The sequence below is a fragment of the Zosterops lateralis genome (assembly GCF_965231275.1).
Source record: "Zosterops lateralis genome assembly, chromosome: 1".
Lineage (NCBI taxonomy): Eukaryota > Metazoa > Chordata > Aves > Passeriformes > Zosteropidae > Zosterops > Zosterops lateralis.
The window spans coordinates 67,875,895-67,892,359 of NC_139762.1; the positions used below are offsets into that span (position 1 = coordinate 67,875,895).

The 16,465-nt window shown below is 38.4% G+C and overlaps 1 protein-coding gene across 1 annotated transcript in view; it reads right to left on the minus strand.

Moving 5' to 3' along the window:
- CDYL (chromodomain Y like) overlaps positions 1 to 16,465 on the minus strand; it is a 106,414-nt gene that overhangs the window by 56,770 nt on the left and 33,179 nt on the right. Inside the window, exon 2 of the mRNA XM_083855780.1 lies at positions 2,012 to 2,678. Within this exon, the coding sequence (XP_083711906.1) occupies positions 2,012 to 2,678 (667 nt within the window). The remainder of the gene's footprint in view (positions 1 to 2,011; positions 2,679 to 16,465) is intronic.

Here is a 16,465-nt window from a genome sequence, read left to right on the forward strand (position 1 = left end):
CAATATATATGGACATTTAGCATCCATTTCCCAGCTGATTGGCACAGCCCAGCTTGGGGATTGGCAGTGGTCTACCAGGGAAGACAGGGAAAGCCTCAGTTAATGCACTGATATGCCTCCAGCAGCAGACAGAAGGTGGAACATATTGTGTATGTTTCATCAACCACGTATTTTGACTATCTCCTTGGCTCTCCTTTTTTGATCTACACCTTAGGATCTCGTGAACACATAAGTGTGAGAAAACTTGCATTGCCATCATCCCTGGAGCCAGTCAATAGCTTTCCTTGTTAGTTGCCCAGACAAATGCCTAGGAAGAGTTGAAGGAGGTGGTGGCAGTTGAGGAAATTTTCACACCACAGTGAAACAGGAATGTATCTCACCCAACACCTTCTGTGTCACTCCCTTTCCTCTGCAGGCCTCTCTGCCTCCACTTGATGCCCTGTGACTGGGCCCTTGCCATACCACTATTACCAAAGTGAGAGGTTGGTGGGAACAACTTTATCTGATCTACCTAAAAAGGTCCTTCATGTCCCAGGTATTTTTCCTGGATGCCATGAGGCAAAAAACAGTACACCAAAGGCAGAACTTATCTAGTTATTCACTAGGAACCCCACCATACTCCAAAATGCCTGTTAATTATCATAAAACCATCCCATGTGAAAACTCCTCTACCTCACCTACTCAGAGAACTCTCATCCTGGCATCTCTTGCATCTTCCCCTTCAGCTTTGTTTACATCCTCTGAGATTTGCATTCCTTCTTTAGACCATGCAAAGCAAGAGATATTCCTGGCATCCGTGTGTGCATTGCCATGGTTACCTAGTTCATCTGCAGTAAAATGGGTTGGTCCATGACCTGACACCACAGCTCCAGGAACACATTCCTCCCTTGTCCACTGCTTCTCAACCTTTCTGGCTGCAGCTGCTCTTTTGGAAAATCTTAATGCAAGCAACAGTGGGGTACCCAAAACAAACTCTCCTAAAGTCTTCAGTGCATTTTTTCCCTATACAGTGTCTCTAAGTGTGTTTTTTGGCAGGCCCAGTCCTTGAAAAAATCCAGACAATTTTTCCAGCAAACCATCATCAATAGCACACCTGCACATTTGACCTGCTGCATTTTATTTGAGGGTGCAGTCTTTACTTGAAATTTTAAACTTGGAAATTTAGCCTCAAGAGCATGCTTACAAGGATACTTGTGACCACACAATTGAGTTTGTCAGGGAAGAACAAAGGTTTGGGGCACAACAATAAGGACCAAGAAATCTTAAACAAGGGTCTCAGCTGGATGGGGGACAAACAGCTCCCTCCTAGAAAAGCAGTCTGGGTTACTTTGGGGTCACAAATTTTACAGTACAAATTGATCAGCGATCTACTGAGGTATTAGCAAGCCTGACATCGCTCCTAAATAAGTGCTTAATATCAAATGAGGTATAAACAACAAAATATTGATAAAATATAATGAACACAAATTTTAATCCAGGCAGAAGGCATATCTATTTCCACAACTGGCTCAAATTTTCACAGAAACAAAGCTTATTAACTTTGTTTTTTTTAAGCAACATCACACTCACTGGTTTTCTCTCCAGGCAATATTTATAACAAAATATATAAACTGTTATGAAGAATCCCTGCTCACACCATTCATCTCGTCCTGTAATTAATGTTTCTAATATTCATATCAAATTTGACCTATTTAAATAACCTTAAAGCAATGATGTAATATCTGGAAATGGTACACTATATGTGTACCACACAATGTCAAGCCAAACACAGATGTAACTTATGGTGATTCTGAAAACACAAATACCAATGAATCTCTGCAAGGAAACCAAAAGCTGGTAAAATTCCAAATGGCTTTGTAGTTATATAGTTATGTAAAATAAAGTGAAGTTCTCCAGACTCGATTTAGCATGGCTGAAACAGAGTGGGTAATTTTTCTGCATCTTAACAGCAAAAAACGCCCCCCCCAGTCAAATGAAAAATCATCACCAAAATGACAACTCGTACACCTACCTTTTCCATTTATTGTTAATGCTGATGCAATTGTGGCTGTTACTGGCACTTGCAATTGTGGCACTAATGGATGTATCCTTGGTCGGCTCCCCATCCTGGCACGCTCTGCACCAGGTCCTAACAAAGCTCCCACAGGTTTTTCTGCTGCTACTTCTGGCGCTACAGAGTCGTCTTGATCCTGCTCTATATGGTCCATTTTATCTGGGCTTTCATTCTGGAACCCATCAACTGTTGTCCGGCTCTTAATTGGACTTTTGGGCACTAGGATTTTAATACCCGATTTTGCAAGGTCCATATTTTTACGTCCAGAAAGCGACGGTGAATTGTTTTTCCGGAACTTCTGTGTGGCAGAAAAAAGTTGACTATTTTTTGACTCGTGTTCTTTTGTCATAACCAAAGATTTAGAAGATGTCTTTGAAAAAGAACTATTGGTAGATCTAGAAATTTGTTTTCTGGCATTATTTGGAGAGGTCCTGTTTGTCCTGGTTAATGTGCTTTCTTTCTGCTTTTCATTGTGGCGTCTGTTAAATTCATGTATATATTCCTCACAATTGACAAGGTGCTGTTCTGGCTCCCACGTATCATCTTCGCTGTCGTATCCTTTCCATCGCACCAAATACTCTGTTTTTCCTTTCTTGTTTTTCCTCTTGTCAACAATTCTCTCTACCTGTTAAAAAGCAAAAGTAAGCATTAGGCGTGGGCAGATAAACAACTCAAGAGAGTGACCCGCACATAAATAATTTGTTAAGTATAGAGAGATTACAGTCTTATAGTTTTGTAATTCTGTACTGTAGCTCTATAGTATTATAGTCCTTCACTGCTGACTGGAAATCCTTCACTTTAAACTTTAGACTGTTACTTTTATCTCAAAAACATATTCCAGAATACCAAAATTGTTCACTAAGTATTGTGCATGCACAAGAATCTGAATATGATATATTAAAATTGACAATCAGCATTGGCTCAGAGAAGCTCTTGCACCACCAACCTCAATGTGGACATGATTTCCCTCTCTCAATACAGAAGTAGTGTTTAAACATGCTGTATAAATACAGTGTGTTTACCTTACCAAACTTATCAATTTGATATTGTTTGAATAATTTGCTTGCTTAGCATAAGGCATATGTGAGAATCTCTTACTTACAGTGAGCTAACCTTTAGCTACCAGGGACACTATGGAACAGCTTAGCAACTGGGGCAAATTCAGACAATTTTTTTAGAGGCTTCTAGTGAAAACAGAGAATTTGTTTTTGCCAGAGCCTTTGATACACATACTTGAACAAATTACCATGCCTCACTCATCTGCAAACAGAGATGATATTTATGTCACAAGTATTAAGCATGCACATTCTGCAACTGCATGTGGGACCCACAGGCTGGAGGAATTCAGGCACTGGGGTAAAGCAGGCAGGGCAGACAGCAGCAGCTGCAGGAACAGAGGCTCATGCCTCAGACTAAAACTTATGCCAATCACGCTAATCCTCTGGAAAGGGAATTCTTTTACAGAAAAAGATATAAGTGCAAGGCCAGTCTTAGGGTGTCCTCTTTTTTATTTCTTTTTTCCTACCCAGGCTGATTCTTCTGGTAAATCCTCCATCCACTTCATTTCAGTTATGGGACTGATACAGCTTTCTTACTCATCACACTCTTCTTTTTGGTAATAATAATTTTAAAAAAGGCATGTGTTTGGGGTTTGGACTACTACTTATTAATTTAACTCCCAGCCTTTCATGAACAAAAACCATGCATAGAAGCCAAGATCACACCTACCTAGAAGAACCTCTGAAGAAAGAGTGACATTTACTGGAGTGGTATTAACCAAATGGAATGTCTACAGAACAGTTTAGAAGCATGGGAGGATGTCCTGGGTTGTAGCCTTTCACTCATTTTGCTTTTCAAACCACGACAGAGGAAAACAGAAGTATGTATGGTGCACATATAAACGTGTACAGATACGGTACATGATTCATTACCAAATCACGTGGCTGCTGACAACAGATTTTCTTAAGAGTGCATCTCAATTTTACACGTGGCATGCTATCATAATGTACTCCCTGGTTTTCAACAGTAAGGGTAAATGATTACTATTATTAATCTTAGCAGCAACACAAGGACATACCCTACAACTGCATGTGATACCCTGCAGGTGTTGTACTGTGTCATCAGGATGTTGCTCAGCTCTGTCTGCACAGGTCTTAAAAAAAAATCACCCAAATCGACAATACAAAAATAAGAACCAAATGCAAACAAGCTCCACCTTTGCCTTGTTAATCAGTTCAATACATTCTATAGAGACACATGCAATATAAATTGTCCAAATTTTATTTAAAATCTAAAAATACATTTCAACTATTTTTATTCTGATTATTTAACCTTCCAGTAGTTACTGGGATTAAAAAACCATGCAACTAGAAAAATGAAACTTGTTTTTCCATGAAACTATTTAAAGACACCTTACAAGCAAATACAACTCCAAGAGTTGAAGAAACTCACGATGGAGAACATGCCTTCAATGTTAGTAGAGACTGAGTAAAAAGACCTTCAAATATTAAGTCAGAAATGCTAAATTAAAAACTAAGAACAAACTCATGAATCAAACTTCCTATCTTGTCAAAAAAGCAGTTACTGATAGCCTTGCTTATCCTCTCTGCCTCTCCTGACCTTCTAAAATAGACTTTAAGAGCACAATTCTCAGAGAAAGGTCTCTACTATTACCAAGGTATTTTTCTTCTCTAGTACAAAATCTTTGTAACGAACAGCATCAATTACTGAGCACAAAGTTCTACCACTCTTTCCATACTGAAAGGCCACCCATTAAGGACATGCCCTTTTCAAGTAGGAAGCCATCCCTCTCATCCAAAAGAAAGATACCTCGCAGAGATAACAGATGAACTCTAGAACAGGAGACACAAAATCCATTCTTAACCTGATGATTTATGGAGCAAGCAGAAATGCATAAAGAAAAGTTATATTTAGCTGTATTGTCCAAGCCTGCAACAAAACCTACTTTGACAGTGCCTTTTTTGATTAAAAGGATTTTTTTGTGACCCTTTATTTTTTCTTGAACACATTTTTTATTTACAGCACAAAAATTACAACAATTAACCTGTGATACACAATTTATCATGCAGCTTCAGAGCTCTAGTGAGGGACCTCTTTTTTTGGATTGACTCAGTTCGGTTAGTCTGACTCTCCTAGAAGCACTCGAAAAAGTGCTCAGGAATATTCTACCTCAATACTTTTGCTGATGGTAACAGCTGCTTAAGTGCTTCTCATCCAGGGCTGGGAGCAAGATACATCCTTTGCCACAATCACACTAGAAAAGCTGACTAGTACTTTGTGACCACTACCATTTCTACAATGTCCCATGCCCTGTGCCATGGGGTAATACTTATTTTTAGAAATTAAAAGGCTCTGTACTGCAGGATTTGCCATTAATGGTTAGTTTTCAAGTGTTTTAGAAGAATCACAACAAGAGAAAAAATAACACAAAAAAAGAAAGAAAAAACACGTGTGAGGGAAAGTTATCAAGCAAACTACCTGGGTGGCAAAAAAAAATAACATTCCCCAGTTTATTTTAGCAAGCTAAGTTATCACTTTCCCCACCTGGGGGGTACTGATCAATGACACTCAAAAACTCAGGCAGCAGAAGAACTGACAGGAAAACAATTAGCTGCTCAGAGGTAGGATCCAATGCTAAAATGCACAAATTTTAATCCCACCCACCACAACTATACCTGAGATTTCCAATCTGTAAAACGGTAAATTTCACTTCTTTCCATGAACGTGGTAAAATTGGTTCATGCTTGCTCTCCTTCCCTGAGGATTTTAATTGCTTTTATTAGCAATTAAATTTTACAGAACTTACACAAAAAAAAAAAAAATCCCAACAAATGAACCAACCAACAAGCAAAAGCAATATATGGTTGCAGGCTGAAGTGCTGTCTGGCTACAGCTGCACCAGGTGAAAATGGCAACACTGCAACTCCTCCTCCCTGTCCTGTACTCAGAGACAGCAGCTCCTCCCCATCTGTCAGCACACCTTCTTCTGTAATTATTCCTTAATGTAGGTCTGTCAAAGTGACCTGGTTTAGATATTAAGAATACCTGAGTTAATGTAGGCATCCTGAAATAACTGGTTTGGAAAGCAGCCACATATGCAGTACTTTCTGACACATCTAAGGGGACTGCAGCTCTCAGCAGGGGACAACAAACACCTATAGGCTGGACTGGTCCAGTAACCTCACTGTCAGGAAAAAGACATGCATTCTTAATCCCTGATGAAAATTCTAGCTCAGTCAATAAAAATAAGCATGAAATTCAAAACAACATTCTCAATCTAAAGCATTATAATTTGGGTACATTTGTAAACTCAATAGAAGGCATGCTCTCAGTCATTGTATACGTATATATATTAAAAAGATCATACTTTGAACATTTGAAGAAATTAAACTAAAGCTACATCTGTCAGGGTGTGGGAAGGCAACAAAAACCAGAAAGACCAAAATAACCACATGTGGGCATGTATATAGTTAATGAGTATTGTCTTGTTTATAATAAATCCATTGTGCATTCCCATCATGTCCTCACATTCATGTCAGGCTAAATTAATTTAAAGTTTACAGAATAGAATCTATTGGAATTCATACTCTATCTGTTGTCTGTGAACTACAGGAGAAGGCCTTGTTCTGTTGGCTGAAGGCTATGTTTACATTACTGGTTTTGTTCAGAGCAGTGGTGCAATTTGGAAGCAAATCCTTCCCTCCTCTGCACTATTCCTGCTTACTGTGGAATGGTTTTATTCACAGACCAGTTTTGGTATACAAGATGTGGATTTTTTATGGAGAAATATAAACTGGAAATGGAAATGTACCAGTGCATCTGTCACACTTCAACCCCTAAGGGGGCACACAGATCCAAGCAAGTAACACCTCTGAACACTTTCAATGCATGTAGTGGCATGGATATTTGATCCTGAGAGGCTCCACTAAATCTAGTCCAAAATAAAAGTGCTGCACAGCAGAATATGCAGAGGTAGGGGGTCATAGCACCAACTGCTTCACTCTACTGATCTTCTCCACTTGAGCCAAATTACTACTGGAGATATTCCCCAAGTCAGAGACAGAAAGCTAGAATAAACCCAAATCTTATATGACATATGTATGCACCACAAGTGAACAGTCACATTTTCTTAAATTGGAAACTATTTCAAACACAAATGGGACCTAAATGATCCCCCATAATCAAACAGCAATGCTTACAAGTGGTTGTATCTTCCATTTATAAAAATCTTCCAGAAGTCAACAATAGTATTCAAATACTTCTCATTGTAAGTAAAATAAAAGCATTCTACACTAAAAAAAAATCAACTAATAAATAGAAGCATACCACACAAAAACCATTAAGTGTCATGCTTAAAGTAGTTTTGGGAAAACAGTTATTCAAAAAAATATTTGATGAGGATGCCAAAACACACCTGAAGGTCTGTAAAATGTGCACTAAAATCTTAAGTATGCACATTTTATTAGAAAATACATAATTCCCCATAGGATGACTTAAGGTCAAGTCAGAGTATTGCTCACTGCAGTTAGCACCAGCAGGGAAATTTTAAAAACAGCTTAACACATACACCTAGAATATCAAAATCTGTATCAAAAACAATATAAAAAGCAAGTATTGTATGGTTTAAGTTCAAACAGCATCATTAAAAAATTAACTAGGATACCATATAAATCCAAGAGCTCATCTTCACTGCAGCAGCTCCACTGACAGGAGCCTGGGAGAGCACACATAAGCCTGCTGCCACATGCTCCCGGAGCTGACTGATTTGATTAGCAGAACAGACTGATTGGATTAACAGTCGATGGATTGCTGTAAACTGAGCTGCTGCATCCTTATGGCACGACTGACCAGTGTCTGTACAGTACAGGACTGGCCATGGAGACGGCTGTATTACATATATGTTGTTCTGGAAGCCAGAGCTGTACAAAATAAATGTGGATCAGATGTGGGGAGATTATTGCCTTTCTGTCAAATTAGCTACAGCAGATGATGCAGCTTTTGTGTTGCTTTTTTGACAGCTCTGCAATGAGGGATGATACCTCATCTGGCCCAAGGCCTGACAATACAGAGTCCACAACTCAGCTGTCTTCAGAGAACTGGGACCAGCAGGATGAGTTCATACAGGATCATCACTCTGCAACCCACAGCCACTCCCAACTTCCTTTGGAGGCAGCAGTGTGTGCAGTGAGGTTGGAACACATTCATGTCTATGAGCAGGAGTCCCATAAAAGACCAATGCACTTCCTGTGGTCCTTCATGCTAGCAGTGTGATAAAGAGAACTACATAGCTCAACCCTCCTTTCAAAAATTAAACAGTTGTGCTAAAACAAATATTAAGATTTCTCTTTTTCCCAAGCTCTATTTCAATCAAAGGCTGTCCATTCCTTTAGGATTCCTGGACACAAGTCATGCAAGAGCTAACTTTGAGGCTATCTGTAACATTCAATTAATATAGCGGCCTGTGGGTTGTAATCTACATTTTAATTCACCCTCTATATAAATTTCTAATCAAGTTGCCTGTAAAATTACAATTGTCCCAGTGAAACTCATTATTTCTCATCAGCTTTAAGTTTTACATCTTTTCATGGTCTTAGCAAAGACAATAGACAAAATAGTTTAATTACTGCATTCTCATCAATGCCAGTGATTCCAGGAAATCACAGCTGTGGTGCATGCCATGCCTGGCTGCACAGCCACCTCCTGAAAAAGCACTTCAGAAAGTTTTATACCTTGTACCTACATTAAACAAACTAATCACTGTATGTGCAACTTCTTCATGACATATTCCAAAGTGCAGATCACAATCAGAAAGCAGATCTTTTTAAGAAGCCTTTTCCGTACAGAACATCAGGGAAACGGGTGTGGAGGGAGGACCTGTGACAAAGCCACTTTGCTTTAGAGAATTAACTCCCTGGATAAACAGTTTGCCTGAGATTTACTTCCTCACAAGTCACCAGTGATGACTGATGCTGAACTGTCAGCATCTCAGATCTTTCCACGTGTAATTTACAGAGAAATAGTTACAACAGTTGTGACGCAAGTTACAGCCTACTGCAGAATTCATCAGCTGCTTTACCTTAATTATAGTCACCTACCTATGGCAAGAATGGTTCGAAAATCTTAATCTTATTTCATCAACTCACGGTTTGCAACAGTTCTAAACTTTTATTTCCACTAAGGTAAGACAGACATACATTTTCTACTTTGCACAAAAGCAGAATGAAAATCCATGCAAAGCTATTAATATCTGTACAAACATAATATAAACAAACACCTGCAACAATGGATTCTTACCAAACAGGCACTCTTTTCCTCCTTTTGAAATAAGATCAACCAACATCAAACAGGCTTATCAACTTAAATGGAAAAGGTCCTAATTAGAAGACTCTATTAAAAACCACTAGCATTGGATTTAGGATACACATTTTTGGCAGTCAAAGCTATTACATAAGTATTACTATGTTATTATGTTACTAAAAATTTTATCATTACTAGAAGATTTCAGCATCACCCACATATAGAACACCAAAGGAAATTCTTCCCATCTTCAATTCATTTGTAAAAGCTACATGTCAGGAGGCAAATCCTGGATTTTTTTCCCAGAGGTAAATATTCTGTCTGCACTTGCTAAATTCTCTTGCTTGTACCTCTCTGCTTCAGTACAAGAAGTGAAGGTCCAAAACCTGGTTTTACCAATGTTTTGCTAAATAAACAAATATAGAAAACCAAAATGCGTACTTATTATTGGCAACTCTGGCAATGTGAAAGAAAAAACTCTCACCTAAAGATGCCCATATTTTGGATGTGATAATTTGGGAAAAGGTAGAAATAATCTAAAGCTACCTCACAGCTTCAACATCTTGACAACTATTTACTTAAAGGGTAAGGCCACTTTGTCCTTCAGTGAGAATAATAGAGAGTAGCAGGTAAAAGAATTTGTCAATATTAAGCATCAAGACTATGGACTTGCTTTCAAAGCAGGAGAAACTGGACCTTCAACAGTGCTCAAGTACGAATGACTGATAAAGATTCAAAATATTTTATCTAAACAGAGTGTCTTAAGGAGAGAGCAGGTCACAGCAAAACTGCACTCCAAGTGTTAGAGAACACCTTGTCACAGCTAAGCAAACTTCACAAATGGGAAAGAAAGAGGAGTACAAAAAAGAAAATCACAGGACAGCTGCAGCTGAACTTGGTATGCTCTAGTTAATTTATCAAATTTCATTTAATTTTACAACAATTTCATCTACTAACACCAAATAAGGCTTTTCAGCAGCCTACTGCTTGCAGAAGCAGCAGTGACAAGTCTGCTACTGCAGATCAGGTCTAGTGCAGACGTGACCAAGCCTTAGTAAGGGACACAGACCTCAGCTCCTAGAAGCTTATTCAGTAGCAGTCTCTTCTTCCCTTTTCCTTTTAGAGGTCTTGGTTCTACGGACCAGTTCTAAGATAGTTCTAAATAGTCCTAAATATAGAACTATTCTGTAGTTCTATATATAATAGAACTAGTTCTAAATATAATAGCAAGAGCTTTCTCTGGAATCATTCCATCCAAGAAGGCACAACACATACTTGGAGCCTCTTACCTGGCTCCTCTCACCCTTGCATCAAAAGCTTATTTCCATAAGAAATAAAGGTCCTGGATACAAGACCATGACTGAATTTTTGTTTTCAAATACAAAGATGCTAAACAATTCTAGATCACAGTTAGGAACAACATTCTTTGCTGGCTCCTTCAGTATTCCTTACCTCAATGCCAACATGTCCTAGAGGAATGTGTGTCCCTGGTCACTCTGCCTGCAACAGGACTTCTCTCAATACTTAATTTAGAAAAGCTGGTGATACAGAACTTTCCCCTAATTAATCCACCTCAGTGCTTGCACAGCTGCCTCTTAGTTCTGACATTCTATTTCCTTAAGAGATTTATTAGTAGATGAACTATTTTTTCCAAATGGAAAAAGGTATTTCTCTGTTTTGGGTCTCAAGTCCCTCCATCTCTACATCTTTAGTCTGAACCTGAACTCATTTCTTATTTAATATCACTGCAGCTTCCATGACTACACTCTCCCATTTGCTTTGTAACCAGGGGACGAACAAAGCTGTGGGATTGCTGGTAACTCTGCTTAGCAAGGATTCTTCCAAATTTCAAGGTTTATTCATAAAAACAGGTTTGACAACGTTCATTCATTATGTATCTTCCTAACAGAAAAAAAAAAAAAAAATACAGTAGATACAAATAAGTTCATCTTCACACATAATTAGCTTTTTACTAGGCCTACACACTGCACATGAGTAGTACAATTTCTGCAGTAAGGTGTGTATTCAAATGACTTTCTTGTTTCACCAGTATCTGTAACTTCCTAAGCTTTAGCCTTCAAACATGTGAATCAGGAATAAAACTACCCTACACTGCATCGCTGGTTTTAACACACATATACCTCCTGCTGGTGTAATTTGCATGAAGACATATTCCTAACAATTACCATTTTCCTGAAATACATCTAATGCTTTCATACATTTTAACATCAAATCACTAATTACTCAACCTAACACATTACACTGATGTTAAAACTCCTGAATCAAAAGAATCAATGACTAAGATTGGGTTTTGTTGTCTTTTGCATAAAACATGCACTGTCTTAAGCTCTGTTACTTACTGATCCTATCTACCATCAATTCATATATACATACTAAAAATACTAGGTATTAATCTGATTACTCTGACATTGGTCAATAAAACACCTCCCATTTCAAAATCCTTCATGCTTTGGCAAGGAGAACAAAGCAGAAAAAGCAAAGTGTTTTAGGCTAGGAAAACGTGAGCTTCACTAATAGCAGCTTTTGTTGAGGTAATTAAACTCATCTTTCAATTCAGATTTTTTAAAAAAAACTTTTAAAAACTATTTTTTGAAAGTTACTGGGTAGCAGTAAGTTCTCTATTACATGGTTAATACGAATTTCTGAAGAAATATACATATAAAAATCTTCTCCATAAGCATCTTCTATTTCCTGTAATTTTGAATGAAGTAAAATAAGAAATAAACACATGCAGTTTCCAGAACTGGGTAATAAAATATTTTAAAAGGTTATTTTTTACTCAAACCACTTCTTCTTGAACATTATTTTTCTCCAGAAAGCATCATCTCAACAGTGGCTGTTGCATGAAGTAGCCATTGAACTCTTGACGAAACACTTAAAAATTGTGCCCTTTAAGGTCACAACACTGATTCTAAAGGTACTTGAACTATTTGTACTGATTTAGCCACTGCTCTTTAAAGTCTGTGAATAGTTAGAGCTTCTTCCTAAAAAAGGACAACTGAAATCTCCACTTAGGCAGAAATGATGTGGCACTACAACTTGCTAAAGTCCTTCTCAAGAGTTACCTTCTACAAGCACAAATGTCCTTCTCTGTCTGCATTCCAGTCTTTCCCTCTGCACAGATGTCATTCAAAATAATCTGCCAACTTTCTATTATAACTACAAAAACATGGTAAACAAACTATCACGTGCTTTTTGCAGAGGAAGAACATATTTTTCTTCATTTTCCTCCAGATATGGATACTGTATTGGCTTTTGGTGCATCCTTACCCATCTGTGGAACCTCTTTTGTTCTTTGGAAAACAGTAAAATCACCTCTCATGCCGTCTCCCTCACTTTCAGTTGCTTTTTATTTCTTTCCCTCTGTCCCTGTGTGAATCTCATATTGCTATTTGCAGCACTTTTCCTAATCCCACATCACAGTTTGCTCTCCAAAATATGCTTTGAGGATTACTTCCTTCGTAATTTTACAATGTAATGGTGTATTAAACTCATTTCTCCAGATTTAACACTGAAGTAATTTGCAAATCAACACTTATTCTTTAAAAAAAATTTAAATCATCATGTTCACTTCAATCTATGCAGATGTTTGTAGTATAGAAACTGTTCACAAAGAGGTTTTTATTATATAGAAAGTATTTCAATTTAGACCCAAACTTTTCTTTTTGCCTTAATTATTTCACTGATAAATCTCAAATAATTTCTAGAGTGTAGAGAAAAAATGACTGTCTCACCTCTTTATTTATGAGATAGACAAATTCACTAATTTGAGGTGTGCATGGAGTATCAAGATTTAAGTATATACTACACTGGCATCTATCTTCCCCTCCACAGTGTCTTTTAATATCTAAAGTCAATTTAAGTACGCACTGTAACCAATAACACTTTTTACTTAAGAGGTGTCTTTTATATATGACATCCTAGCCATATTGTTCTTTCTCCAATCAAAAAACTCTGATATCCAAAGTAATACCACCAAGAGAACATGAAAATTTACATAACGTTATCTTCACGTTGCAATACAGGCATTATTTACAGTTGCCTACGCTGAGAAAAACAGTCACCACAGGCCAGTGTCACCAGTGGGGAACAGCCCTTCAGAAACAGCTATGACCTCACAAAACCTCCTTCCTACAGAAGCAATGCCAGTCGGTTTCTTTGCACAAACAAGTCCTCAAATTCACAGTATGCTCAGCCAAGGCTGAGCTGGTTGGTCTTCCAAACTTCTAACCTTGGTAATCCTTACCTCCATAAAATAATTTATTTGTAAGTTTCCAAATTATAAGAATATGGCATCAGTTGTTTTTTCACAACTCAGTTACAGTAACATTGAAATATAAAAGCATGTTTTGCTTTCTTTAAAATTTGCCTGGAAGGACAGGTGAGAGCTCCCTTTATTATATACATTTGTGCTTATGCTTAGCATTAGTATAGTGTATCCAAAGAAATTCTGCTGCAAATTCCTTGTCAAACGTCTGTTTATAGAAATAGTCACATTTTAAAAACATTTGGAATTCAGAATCTTCATTAAAACAGATACTTTCTCTTTTATCAGATGCTGCTAATTAATCTAGTCATTTGTTGTCAATGCCCAGTACCATCTGTAAATTCAAAACAGCTACTGATTAACTTCAATATATTTTAAAGAAAAAGGTTTTTTTTAAAAAAATTTATATAAGAGGTCCTCCATGATCATTTTGGATAGCATTTTTAATACTTTAGCACCATAATATGCTCAGCATAGAATTTCATCCTACCTACATAGTTACGAAAAATTAAACTAAATTAATTCATATTGTTACCCTTACAACAGCGGTACAGAGAACAGAATTTGTCTCTAAAACAAATGCACAAATTTAGAGGAAATCCAAATCATTAATACGTGTGTAAAGGGATTTCTTGTAAACTGTGTCCAGTACTTTATCATATAAGTCATGAGACTGCATCTTTCACACCTTGCTACTTGAGTAACCCAAAAATTCAGATTTTTCCTTGCTATTTTTATAATTACTAATCAGTCACCATGATACGGACATATGGACAGACCATTCGGTGGATAAAGCACTGGCAGGATGGCCACATGCAAAGAGCTGCAGTCAATGGCTCGATGTCCTCGTGGAGACCAGTGACAAGTGGTGTCCCTGAGGAGTTGGTCCTGGGGCCAATGCTGGCCAGTATCTTTGTCAGTGAATGGGCAGTGGGATCAAGGGCACCCTCAGCAAGTTCACTGACAGCACTGAGCTGTGTGGGGTGGTTGACATGCTGGAGGGGAGGGATGGCATCCAGAGGGACTGGACAGGCTGGAGAGCTGGGCCTGTGCAAACCTCCTGAGGTTTAACAAAGCCAAGGGTCCTGCACATGGGTCAGGGCACTCACAGGAACACCCACAGGCTGGGCAGAGAAGTGTTTGCGAGCAGCCCTTGGAGAAGAACTTGGTGGCACCTGACAATAAAACAACATGAGCTGGCAGTGTGCAGTCACAGCCCAAAAAGCCAGTAGGTGCCCTGGGCTGCATCCAAAGGAGACTGGCTAAAAGGCTGATGGAGATGATTCTTCACTCTACTCTGCTCTCATGAGACTCTGCCTGGAACACTTTGTACAGTTCTGGGGCCCTCAACATGAGGAGATGGAACAGTTGGAGCAAGTTCAGAGGAAGGCCACAAAGTTGGTAAGAGGACTGGAGAAGGTCAGAGAACAGGCTGAGAAGGTTATCATAGAATCACAGAATATCCTCAGCTGGAAGGGTCAACTCCTGTTCCTGGCCCTGCACAGCACCAATCCCCAGGCTCACAGCATGTACCTCAGAGCACTGTCACTACATTTCTTGAACTCTGCTAGGCTTGGGGTTGTGACACCTTCCTTGGGGAGCCTATTCCAGTGCCCAACCACCCTCTAGGTGTAGAAAATTTTTTGTAATATCCAACCTAAACCTCCCCTGACAGAACTCCAGGCCATTCCTGTCACTGGGCACCACAGGGAAGAGATCCATGTTTGCTCTTTCTCTTCCCCTTGTAAGGAAGATGTAGAGTGCTGTGAGATCTCCCTTCAGTCTCCTACAGGATGAACAGACCAAGTGGCCTCAGCCACTCTTCATACAGCTTTCCCTCTGTATCCTTTAAAATCTTGATAGAGGAGAGTTCAGCCTGGAGGTTGCATGGATATCTTGCAGCAGCCTTCCAGTATGTGAAAAGGCCTACAGGGAACTGGAGAGGGACTCTTCATCAGGAACTATAGTTAGGACAAAGAGCAACAGGCACAAACTGAAAGAAGAGAAATTTGGGTTAGATATACAGAAAAAAATTCTTTACTGCGAGAGTGGCGAGGCAATGAAACAGGTTGCCCAGAGAATTTGTGGATCCCCTGTCCCCAGAAGTGTTCATGATCAGACTGGATAGGGCTTTGAGCAGCCTGGTCTAGTGAAAGGAAGGAACTCCCACAGCTATAGGGTTGGAACCAGATGACCTTTAAAGTTCCTTCAAAAGGAAACCATATTCTATGATTCTACATATTATCACCGATTTAATTTAGATTTTCATTTTAAAGCTATGCTTTTTATAATATTGAGTGAGATTAATCATGCTATCAATGGGAAATAGATTTTTTTAGCTCAAAAAGAACAGTTAAGTGTTAGGTAAAGTTAAATACCCTTTAATAGCTCTTTCAATTTTTTTTCTTCAAGAAAGTTTTTCTCTTAATTTTTTCTTTAAGACCTGGTAGTAATGTATGAACATAATTTCTGGGGGAATATAATATTTATTTAGGGCTTTTTCCCTTGAACAGATAAGGTCTTAAAAAACCCCACCTTCCTAATTTTCATAATTATAATCCATGACAACAAACATCTTTGTTTCATATTCTATTGAATCTGGAACTACTTGGCTCTGTTACTGTGAAGAACATAGCTGATTCCTTCCTCTTCCAAAAAGTAGCAATGTTACAAATTAAACTGGTGAATGAATCTCCCTGAACTTAAATACATCCAAATTGTTTTGGCTTTCAGCTGGTTTATTGTGTAATCATCCCCTTATGTGATGCAAGTGAGACAGAGGAGTGAAAAAAGGAAGTGGTGATACA